The sequence below is a fragment of the Agelaius tricolor genome, unplaced genomic scaffold (assembly GCF_023055355.1).
Source record: "Agelaius tricolor isolate 1412-34295 unplaced genomic scaffold, bAgeTri1.0.p SCAF_24, whole genome shotgun sequence".
NCBI classification, from domain to species: domain Eukaryota; kingdom Metazoa; phylum Chordata; class Aves; order Passeriformes; family Icteridae; genus Agelaius; species Agelaius tricolor.
In genome coordinates this window covers 13110191-13122291 of record NW_027269284.1, presented here as the reverse complement: position 1 = coordinate 13122291, position 12101 = coordinate 13110191, and the positions used below count along the sequence as shown (strand labels likewise).

General features: G+C 36.3%; 1 protein-coding gene across 2 annotated transcripts in view; it reads left to right on the top strand.

The window, feature by feature from the left end:
- The window catches only part of TAPT1 (transmembrane anterior posterior transformation 1), a 49545-nt gene extending 39484 nt beyond the window's left edge, over positions 1-10061 (top strand). For both annotated transcript variants that reach the window (XM_071447190.1, XM_071447189.1), the window contains 4 exons: positions 585-653; positions 1631-1707; positions 5141-5301; positions 7947-10061. In XM_071447190.1, the coding sequence (XP_071303291.1) occupies positions 585-653; positions 1631-1707; positions 5141-5301; positions 7947-8176 (537 nt within the window). In that variant the 3' untranslated portion in view covers positions 8177-10061. The remainder of the gene's footprint in view (positions 1-584; positions 654-1630; positions 1708-5140; positions 5302-7946) is intronic.
- Positions 10062-12101: the final 2040 nt, after the last annotated feature.

Below are 12101 nucleotides of genomic sequence, written 5' to 3'. Positions count from 1 at the left end.
AAATAAAATAGCATCATTTAGGCACTGACTTTGGTGTGATGTTCAATGCTGCAGCCAAGCTGTCATGTGAAGTACTTGTGTTTTGAGTACAAATGTAAAAACATTTTCAAAATAATTTTAACACAGTTATCTTAAGGCTAATTATAGATGTTTGTAGAATGATTTAAAATTGCTAGTGCAGTGGATAATTGTTCTTTTATCCCTGTAACAGTTTTTTCTGTAGAGAATTTGAGGATGAGTCAAATTAATACAAAAAGGTCTCTAAGCCGGTAATAATGTACAGATGAAATATCATAGTGGCTTTGGATTCAGTGTCCTAGTTGCTCTTGGTTTAGACATTTGTATTATACTCCAGTTGCTCTTGATTTAGGGCATTGAAACTAATCTTACTGGTCATGGTAGTATTACATTTTTGTCTGAGAGTGCAGCTATCTCCATTTGAATTCCAAAATGTGAATAGGTATACTTTATACCAGTATCATGTTTGTTAACAGAGCTTTATTCTTATCTGGAGGGTGTGCCAAGCTAAAATAAGCTCATTCCTTTGCATAAATAGTTCATTATTCTTCCTCTTTTTTTCCTAGGCATATACAGATTATAGTGATTCTGTTTCCAGAAGAATGGGTTTCATTCCTCTTCCACTGGCTGTTCTAGTAAGTATTATCATTCCTATCCGTTTTCTGTCAATAAGATCTCACTTTGAGCATGTGTCCCTCTGAGATAGCTGGCTGGATGTTTTGAGGATGAAATAATCATCTGAGGTAACTGAAATTATGCTGAAAGGTTGAGTTAACACTCAGTATAACCTGTATCTCATACTACTCGTGGCTTCACAAATGCTTTATTGTTTTCTCAGCCTTTCATAGAAAATCGAATCTATATTAATTTTGTGGAATTTGTAAGAACTTGAATTGTACCAGTGGAATTTAACTACATCTGTATTTACTAAACATGTATTCCTTTTGGCAGTTATCCTATTCATTCATTTGGAATAGTCAAAGCAGCTGGTTGCCAGAAGGTTAGCAGTAGTGCAGCAGTTTATTGAGGGTTTTCATAGGAGTCCTTGTGGCTGTCCCTGTAATGATGCTTAATGACTCTATATTCTTTTATATGAGGCACTGAGCTCCTGAGCTGTTGTTGAGTACATCACTCTGAAATAGTTGACTTTGTTACAGATACATATTGCTATAAAATGAATGACTTAATTAATGAAACTGTCCACATGCTGTCCTGAATTAACTATTGCAGAATGTTTTCTCTAAATAGCTGTCCTGACTTTCCCCATACGCACATAAGATACACACATACAGACAAGCAGTAATTATAATGCTGGGGATCTGTACATGCTTTGTCAGCAAATATGCTTTTTTCCACTTCTTATTTTACTTGAAAGTCAGCGTTAAGGAAACATTGTCAAACTCTGGTTTTGGCAAAGTTGCAACTAAGTGCTGGTATAATACTCATACAAATCAAGATCTGGAGTAGTTAGTACTGCCAAGGGGAGCATTAGACTAAATTTCTGTTAATGTAAATGTTTCTACTTTTTCTTGAATTTACCAATTAAGAAATGTCTGTTACAACATTCTGTTAATAACTGTGTGCTAAATTTTAACTTTTATCTTTAAAACAGCTCATCAGAGTCGTAACAAGCTCAATAAAAGTACAAGGAGTCTTAGCTTATGTTTGTGTTGTGCTGTTCTACTGTGGGTAAGTAAATCCACACAATTGAAAAGTATTCACCATTATTTGATTACATATGTGCAAGAAGTTTCTGTTGATATGTCTGGATGTAAGGATAAACAGAATTTATATTCAGTAGAACATAAATGTAAAACCCTTATGCTCATAATCTGAAATTGACAGTGCAGATTTGTCCCTGGGTGCTGTGACTACATTGGGAGATTATGGCCCTCAATAAGTAACTTCAGTAATGGAAATAACTCATTGCAAAAAGACTGAGGCAATCTGAGAAACAAGCACCGTACTTCTGTGTAAAAAGGGAAATTGAATTCCAAGGAATGAAGTTTTCTGTAAAAAGACCAAAAGATTCAATAAGCAAACAAAAATAAGCAGTTCAAGTGCTCTGAGCAGATAATGAAATTTTCTCTCAGGTAGATAAATGCAAGGTTTACTTTGGCTTAGGAAACTACCATTAAAAAATAAAAATAAATGCAAGGCTCACATTTCCTGGGAATGGTAGGTCATTAAGTAATCTTAGTTAAGAAATACAATGTTCAATGGCAGTTCATTTTCCATACCAAAGATGTGTAATTATCCCTTCAGCATCCCTTCACTGCCAAGTCAGTTTATACTTACCTTACCTTTAACTTCTCACCAGTTGATAGGTATTTCTAGACTGCATAAGTGTACTTTACATCCAGTTTAGTTTGCCTGTCTTGAGACACTTGCTGTGTACTATCTGTGTACTGTCTGCGCTGTCATTGTTTGTTGTCTCTCAAAATTGATCATAAGCAATGAAGTGTTTCAAGCTGTTGATGGAAGAAGGACCTGCCTGCAGTATTGTGGGAGTGCTTCTTCCAGTGTCCTATCAAGTTGTGTTTTAAGTGAAGGCAGCAAGGCTTGAGAATCATAAGACTTCTAAGGCTGAGGCAGTGGTTCAGCAGGAAGAGAGGAGACCATGCTGGAAGGGAGGAGACTACTGTTCTACAATAGCTTGTGAAAAGAACAGGATTACTACAGGTTCTTTATTAATAAGTAGACTCTTATCTCTAATCTGACACTAATCTGCAAAAAATAGAGCTTGATCACATGTGTTTTGTCTACATCAGTGTAGGGACACATCTGTTTAGTGTCAGTTAATTAGGACTTTGAGATACTGCATATAGGCCAAATGGTAAAATTTTAGCCACATTCCTCTGTGCCATAGTTTGACTTTTTCCCCAGCATCCTACATGCTGTGCCCATGTTCTCCCTAAAGCTAGCTTTGTATAGTTCAAAGCACTATGCCCTGATCATCACATTCAAGCTGTGGTACACCAAGGTCAGCACTTTCATCCTGCTCCGTGGTTTTTCCTTTTTCCCAATATGTGTAATATTTTCCTGCCTCTACCATTCCACTGCTGCAACCTAGGATTTTTCACTCTCTGTGGCTTGGGGAATGGAGGGCAGAAAGAAGTAATGTGATTAATATTAAGTGTTAAATGCTGCTATTTAAAGACATAGGTCACAAAACTAAATACAGTTTGGTCTATTTTGTCCTTATGGAAAAGTGAGAACAAATTTTTACTCTTGCTGTGATCTCAGACTTGGAGCTAGCTTACCTCCCGCATCTTTCAAGTAATTTTTGTTCTGAACATAAATTTCAGCTTTTCATCAGATGTTAGAATATATATAGAATACAAACATAATAGCATAGATATGTGAGAAATGGCATGATAAAATCTGAAGCAGTTAGCTCGGCAAAGAATTGAGCCTATACTATGGATGGATTAATTTTGTATTGTTTATTAACAACTCTAGTTAATCTTTAATTGTAGTTAAAGAGTCTTGCCAAAAAACCCATGAGTTTTCTTTTTCTAGAATTTTGAACAACTGCTAACTTACATTGTTAGAAATTTGAGCCTGAGATAGGCTGGCAGAAAAGAATAAAGGAGAATTGCTAGAAATGCTTGCACAGTTTTCAATGAGAAGCTGGAACTGATACAGGGAAGTGGTGATTTATGGCCTTTTCAACTTCTGATCTCATTAAATCAGAGTCAAACTATGCTGTAGAAACCTATTCTCTCAGAACAAAAAACATGTTACATAAGAAGCATAAGAAAAACACCTCTAAAACATTAAAAATGAAGGAAAACTTCTCAACTGTCTGAAATAAAATCTGTCCCAATAATATAATAAAATTGAAGAGAAGCACAGCTTTCAACTGATATAAAATGATACCTTCTTTGTGGTTGCTTGGATACTAAAATGTCACTTTCTTCTGAGTACTGAAAGTGGTGTGCTCTGCTCATTCTTCCATTTCTCTATTGAAATAGTATAAACTTACTTTTTCTCTTAAAAGTGTAGAGTAGTTTGTTTTTTCGTTTGACAAGTTCTGATTACATTTACACAGAGAGATAGGGGAGCTGCTGCTGGAGTGTGCTTGGGTCACTTCATGATGAAGCAATTAGACCTGCTCCATGGGTCTGTGAAATGTTCATTTCAAGTTGTCTTTTTAGTCTTTTAATGATGTACATGATAAACAGACTTCAGAGAGTGGAGAATGAATTTAGAGTCTGTATTTGGTTCACTGTTGTTACATAGCTTGATTTGCATAGAGAATATTTCATTCATCTTGCAGAGAACAGATCACTCTCCTTGTTGTTCTGCAATCTTCACTCCCTGGAGTGGACATTGTTCTATGAGTCGTGTGTTCCTACTAATGAAAAATTAGATTTTGCAAAACTTAGTTGAATGGTAAAAAAGCACTTGATATTAGATGGGGCCTCCTTTTCTTCAAACAAGGAGACAGGTGGGAAAGGTATTCAGTGATGTTTTTGCTGCATTTTAATCATAGTAGAAAAAGAATCTGCCATCATCTGGACTGTGCTATGATGGTAATGCAGTGCTGCCTCTTTGGATTTGTTGAATTTTATGCTCTGTCTCCTGTGATGTGAAAAAGGACTTAGTATGATTAGCCTGTAGTTTGTAAAAGCTAGATATAGGACTTGGCAGTGCAGGATTAATGGCTGGACTCAATGATCTTGGAAATCTTTTCCAACCTTAATGATTCCATGATTCTGTATTTGCTGTGCTGTGGTTCCAAGTCTACTAAAGATCCTTGGCTGGGCACACTTAATTTGGGTGCATTTATTTTGGACTTGCAGTGTTGAGGGCACTTTTAAATTCTGTGTTTAAATATTTAATGTCTTAAATGGCTGCTTAATTGTCCTTGTAGTCCTTTAGTGGTGGTTTTTTCTAGATGCTTTCTGGAAGAAAATTAAGCTTTGAATCTGAAACAAATTGTTAAGAAAAATGTTACCTTTTGATCTTGATATTGAAAGGATTTAATTTTGTTAGCTAATCCTTCTAAGACAGCACTTACCATACTGCAATTATTTTCAGATGAATAATTGCAGTATGAATAATATGCAATTATTTTAATGTGCTAATGCAAATATGTAAACAATTTTTTTTCCAGGTTAATATCTCTCAAAGTCCTTAACAGCATTGTACTGCTGGGGAAATCATGTCAATATGTAAAGGAAGCAAAAATGGAGGAGAAATTATTTAATCCTATCCTGACTGCCACCCCAGGGAAGCCAGCTGGCAAACAGCAAGGCACATTTAAATCTACCCAAGGTAAGGCCAGCTGCCTTGATTTGTTTTTTAGTGAAAATCTTTCAGACTAAATTTGATATTAAACCAGATGCATGGCAATGTTTGCTGCACAAACCCTGTTGCTGGACCTTAATTGTGCCATAGCACAGCTGTGAATACAAGTCTGTAAATATAGTAGAATTTATTGGTTTTAGCTCATGCACCTTCTTTAGGTAATCAATTCTCCTATCACTGTGATATGTGGAGGTGATAGAAACAATGGAATTGAAGCATGCTTTTGTTTTAAAATCACAGTCATAGAACAGTTTGGTTTGGGTTGGAAGGAACCTTTAAAGACCATCTAGTCCAACCCCCTTTGCTATGTCACTGTGCAAATAAGGGAATATTTACACATCATCTGTGACAGTGCTTAAGTTTAGTAGGGAAGCAATCTGTATTTCTCATGGAAATCAAAGTAAAACATGGTAGGTTTATGCATAGGTACAGTTAATTGTAGTTGTCATGAACACATAATGGAAAGCTTTATGAAATCCAGATAGGAATTTCAGTGGGTCTCTACCCCATTTCCAGTCTGTGCAGCACAACTTCCACTTACGGGTCCTCAGCATCAGCAGTTAATTTATAATGGGAATATGGCAGTATTGTGTTTGTGTGACACATTATAGGAGGAAACAGAAACCTTCATTGTTCCTGTCAACTCAATTGGATTGCATCTTCCTGTGGGAAAAGCTCAATGAGAGCCTTAGAGAACTTAACAGTGGGGCTTTTATTGTGTTCACTCAATGGCTTGCCAACAACTTGAACAGCTTGAAATGCAAGGTGCTCGTTAGTCGTCAGAGTGTCTGGCCAGCAAGGGGAGAGTTAAGAATCTGTCAGTGTTTGGCTTAAACCTCTGTATCTCATATGTGTCAAATCACATCAGGCAGAAACTTGGTGCAAATGTTTACTTTCAAGTTCATATAACTGCTTTACTTTCATGATGAAAGAATGTGATATGAATTGTTCATATTTGCATTCAGTTCTGCATTTCATTAGGGTACTATAATGATGATAATGTTTTAATTGAACATTCTATTAGTACATTTGTAAGTTGTATTTACTTATATTGAGCCTTCAACTTACAGTATGAAGGCTCAGTATAATGTAAATCCTGAAGACTCTTTTAAGCTGAAGTGGCAGGGATGCTTATTTTCTCCAACAGGAAGATTTTGAGCAAAAAGTAGCAACCAAAAAGCTTTTGTGGATTTTATTGAGAGTATTCCTGGCTTCCACTGGTGATGAGAAGAACTCAAATTTTACAGTTTTTTGGGGATTTTATATTTTTTTAACACCTCTTTATTTACTAGAAATCTTGATTATGTGAAAGAATTATTTTACCTTCCCCAGCTTTTGCATTATTACTGCTGGATGGACTCTGCAGTATTAGTTAGTCTCTGTGTCCCACTTACCAGGTTTTTACAATACAGTTTCTCAACCCATCTCTTCTTAGGATGAGGGTAAGGGAATAAATTTGTCTGGTCTCCTTTCTGCCAGCTTATAGTTTAAGTCAGCTAATTTCCTAAAGAGTTTCCACCTTGTCCACAAAAACAGTTGAAATTTTGAAGAATAAAATTCTAAACTTGCTCTTGAAGGATGGAATTACTGGTAATCATTTATAGGCTGACCAGCTACATCTGGAAGCTGCTGAGTTAGAAAATATTTACGTTTGTAACCAAGTTCTAGAATTAAAATTACTTGTCTCCTTTTTCAATGCAAGTTTAGTACCTTTAATTTCTGTAAGATTGTAGAGGGTAACTCGTGTACCTCCAAGTAGTAGATGGCATACTGTGGACAGATGCTCTGCAGAAATAAGTTTTGTAGTAATTTGGATAGTGCTGCCATTCTGACAGGGAACATTTCCTTGGGCTGGTCTGCAGTACTCTCCACATCAGTCAGATTTTTTCAGATTCCTTTAGAAGCAATAGCTCAGTCTTTACTGAGGAGGAGATAATTTTTTTTCTTTTTTCTTCTCTCCTTGTGATTTGCTTGTGCATTTTAATTCTTTAAGCATTTTAACAAAATATGGAAAAAATACATGGATATAACTTACCAATATCCTAGGTTAATGAAGCCAGTGTTCAGTTCCACTGAAGTAAGAGACAGGAATAAAAATAGACATCTTTAATAGCACTGCTTTAGAAGCCAGTGCATAGCAGTGCATGAGTCATTTATTAGCTATCCCTGGAGAAGGCAGGTTTATTGTACTTATCAAGAGGATTAGGCACATCTAGTTCCTGCTACAGAGATTCCTTTTGTTCATTTCAGTAGCAAACATTTGTGTGATTCACACAAGGACTGTCAAAAATCTTTTTGCTCAAGCCAACAAAAATAAGCATGTATGTCCTAACTTCTGCAGCTTATGTTCTTGCTGATTATTTAAACTTCTGTAGAATTTGTTTTTTCTGTCTATTTATTTTCTATATGTTTTCTAAATTAGAAAAGGAAATCTCTTACCGTAAAGCTAAGAAGAGGTAGTGGCTTCCAGAAAGCATTTTTCTGCTGTTCTGCTGACTTGCTGCAGCACACTTTTTCAGGATAGCTTTGGACAAATCTGGAAATTGCACATTGTATCAATATGCCTGTGTTAAATTCATTATTATCTTTGTAATTGTCTTCTGTTCCAACAGGAATTCCCACAGATGAAAACGGTTCTACATCAGTTACCAATCAACCAGTGCATCAGAAGGAGAATATGCCATCTTTACTTGTAACAAGCAATTCTGATCAATTTCTGACAACTCCTGATGGAGAAGAAAAAGATATAAGCCAAGACAGCTCAGAATTAAAACACAGGTCTGCAAAGAAAGACTTGTTGGAGATAGACAGGTTTACTATTTGTGGAAACAGAATTGACTAAGAATTTATTTTTTTTAAATCTATGTGCTAAGGATACTGAGCTGTTGGGACAGCAGATGCTACCAGAATGGACAGTTGCCAAAAGGCAAATAAATATTTATTTAAAAACTTAAATTATTAATGGCAAAAAATTATTAATTTCTTTCTACAAGTAACTTGGCTTGGTATCTGGTCAGGTCAAGTAAGTGATCTTTATCTTGCCTCTTGGGAAATGTGGTGGATCGTGAGTCTCTAGCCTGGTGGCAGAGCTGCAGTATCACTTTTCTGGAACACAGACTGGAAAAAAGCATAACCCTGTTCTGCATTATGGAACCATGCTTCCAGAACACTATTTGTCATGAAGGTTCCTCCAGTGTAAGGATATTCCTGGAAATGTTTGGTGACTTGACCGGAAGCTTGCCTATCCAGTTACCGTGTTTTATTAAACATCTGCAAGCAGAATTCAAAACTTGTGCTTATATCAACAAACACATAAAGCATTGGTACATAAAACAGTAAGTCAAGATAGTTATTCTTGTCAACAAAAATATTTTCAAGATGTATCTTGAAAATCTTGTAATCAGAATAAAAATTTGCCTTTAAGTGAAAGACTTACTGCTTAGTATTTTATCTGAATACTAAACACCAAGGAAAGATCACAGTAATGAAGGTTCTGCTTAACTGGGCAAATATGAAGCATATTCATTTCATGTGTTGTGTGTCCTGCAAGGCAAATTATTTAGAAATTTTTTTTAAAAGCTGAGGATTTTTTGTTGCTGTAGGAAAAAAATATTAAAGGGGCACTTCTAATGTTAAGGAATGGGAGTGTTAATTGCAGCAAGCAAGTGTTGTGTTGGAACTGTACGTGTGGCATTAACACAGCAGTAAAGAACATTGCACTGCATTTTGCATATAACTCTTAGAGGAATGACATCTGTGTATTAACTTGCCTGAGAACATGCCTATAAAAAGCTCACACTGACAATCAAACCATAATTATCCATTCAATGTAATTGATTGGTTGTAGTCAAACTTAAGTAGTTGGACTAGATCTATAAAGAGCATTTAAGCATTACAATGCATCTTAATTTCTGGTGTGAGATGCAGAGTTGGGAGGGTTGACAAAAGAAGTTTTGGAATCCTCAGACCAAGAGTGGATTAAATTTGAGCTCAAAACATAGGCTGGAGAGTTTTATCAGAAGAGACCCCTTAGCTAATTATTAATTCTTCATATGTTGTTAAAACACAGCATTAGCTTCCAAAATGCCTTTCAGACATTCAAGTAAGCACCAATTTTACTTTCCAAGGGAAGGTATCATGAAAGTACTTCAGTACTGAACAAATGAAGACAATTTGCTCTTTCTAATTTCATAATTTGTCAGAATGGGAAAGCCACAGTTTCTTTGCTGTATGAACATGTGAAAGTTTAATATATCTGCTAATCCCTGAGACTTGCAGGACTAAAGTAATATAGCAGATGGAAGCAGTTGGACACAGTTGTGTGTCTGAGCAGACTTGATAATGAAAGAACTCTGCTGTACAGTTTGGGGTTGTCTGCTCTGGTGGGAACTCCCTGCTGCAGTCTTTCAGCCTCTCCTGTCCCATAAGAGTGGTGGGAGTCATGGCCAAAATCTGTGGTTATGTTTAGGGATGAAAGTAAAAAGAAGAGGACTTGTGCTGTGGAAAAATTTGAAAATCTTTAATTTTTGATGTATTTTATACTAATTGGAGATGTTCACACATTGAAATTAAGATTATCTGTCAATTTGGTGTATCTTATTTTATAATTATTTAGCAGTTGCTAAAGAAAGCTTGAAATTGCTTTAATTTTTTTTCTGTTGAATGACATTCTGTATCAATTTTATAAGTGCATCTTGTGTGAAACTCAATAAAATTCAATTTTGTAATATTTGTTTAAAAAAGGAAAAAGTACAGCGTCAACATTTCTTTTTTAATATTCAGAGTTGGTGATCTTGCAAAGTATTTAATGTATTAATTTCCAATTTCCATAAAGTAGGATTCTTGCAAATGTGGGACTTGAATGAGTCTAAGAACTGGGTTATCAATGGCTTCAGATCTATTCCTGTAGCAGTTGGTTGTTACCACTTGTAGAAAGAAGATATTGATGCCAACCTATTATTAATTTGGTTTTTAAAGGCACACACCATGTGAAGGAAAAAATCCCATGTCTCAGGGGAGTTGTACTTTCTGTAGTCAGTTACCACAGTTGGATTCACACCTCCCCAGCAAAGCCAAGTGTGAAGGCAGGAGCAGCACAGGCAAAGCCCTTGCTGAGCCCTGGGGCACGAGTCCTGGCCTGAATCCTCCTGTTGGTCTGACACTTGAATTGTGGTGCCTGCTCTAAAGCAGCCCAGCTGGGCTTTGGGTATGGCTGGTACAGCCCTGCCTGCTGTGCAGGTGAGGCTTCATTCATCACCATAACAGCAAGGTGGACTCGAGGCACTGTGCAGAGGGCATGGCAAACACAGCACTTCCCTGAGCTCCCCAGGTCTGGAAGGGCCCAGCTGGGCATTCCTTCCTTTTGCTGCAAGCTCGCTGATAGTTCTCATCTTTGTGTTCATGATTTATAGGGATTCCTTGGATCTCTAGCAGAGTATCTTTGATGAAAAATCACAGCTGCTTTCTGACCCTGGGTGGTGCTCTCAGAACTGTAGAGGTGGCTGAGGGGGAACAAACCACCAAGCAAGAAAAAGCAGCAACACCAAATTTCTCATCTATAGAAATTATTTAGGTTTTCTTGAAAAGCTCCTGTCTTAACAGTGATACAGATAAGAGCATCACAAGTTAAGTAGTGAATAAATTAAGTTCTTCAATTGATAAATCCTTTCAAAAATAAAATCTAGGAAACATTTCAGCTAAAGTCACAGTTGCCAAATTAATTCCAAAAGCACACATTGAGTACAGTGTATATTCATAATTAGTATTATTCATTATGGGAGCATTAAGAAACAACTGGTTTTGACAGGATTATTTAATTAATCTTTTCAAGCCTTTCAGATGTTCATCAGCCAAGCAGAATTTCCCCTCAAGCATAGTAGTTTTACAATCATAACCATGCTGTTAATTTACTCTCCTCTTAATTTAAAGTGAGTTTGTGAAAACTTTTCAACTTTGTCTTAATTTTTTGTGGTGCAAAATTTTGTGTAGTCCACTAATTTGTTCCAGAGTCTGTTTCTGTGACTCGGCATAATCGATGAGGTCGCTGTTGTTAAAGCCAGTGCTTGCCCAGCTGTGGCTGCTGTGCCAGCTCAGCTGTTGGGCTGGAGATGTGAACCTTCTTGGTGGTGGTGGTGAGCAAGGATGGATGCAACTTAATTACAGCACAAATGTAATCAGACTCTGTGAAGCTCCTGAAACATTTTGTCTTATAAACTAGGCTCTTTCATTGTGAGTAAACTAGGTGTTGTTCAACTCAGTCTTGGGGAGTCATAGCTTCAGAATGCTCTTCACAAATGCTAAACAAAATTTGCTTTTAAAACTTCTTCAGAATAAGTGCTCTTTCTTAGAAATTTGGACTGGCTTAGTTTTGCTGAGTGCAGGGAAACAAATAACTTTGTGTAAATACTGAGCAGCTGTCAGGGCAAGCTGCAGTTGGGACCACCTTTATCTCAAAGAAATTTTTCTGTATCTAATTATATAAATATTTAGACTGTGAAGGCTGTTAGAAAACAATGTATAATTTCTGTAAGCCTTTTTCATAGTAACTTTCAGCAACCATGCCTACCAAGCCTGAGTCTAGTTAGGCTTTTTTTAGGACTTCAGTATACCCTGATTTAGTAAAACACTGCCAGCAGAGTTGTAAAAGATCATAAATATATAACACTAAAGAACATTTATTAATAAGCTCACAGTTGTAATAACAAAAAAATCCAAAATTGCAATAAGTTTTAAGAAATTTCTCAATTTTGACCAAAACACTTATCATA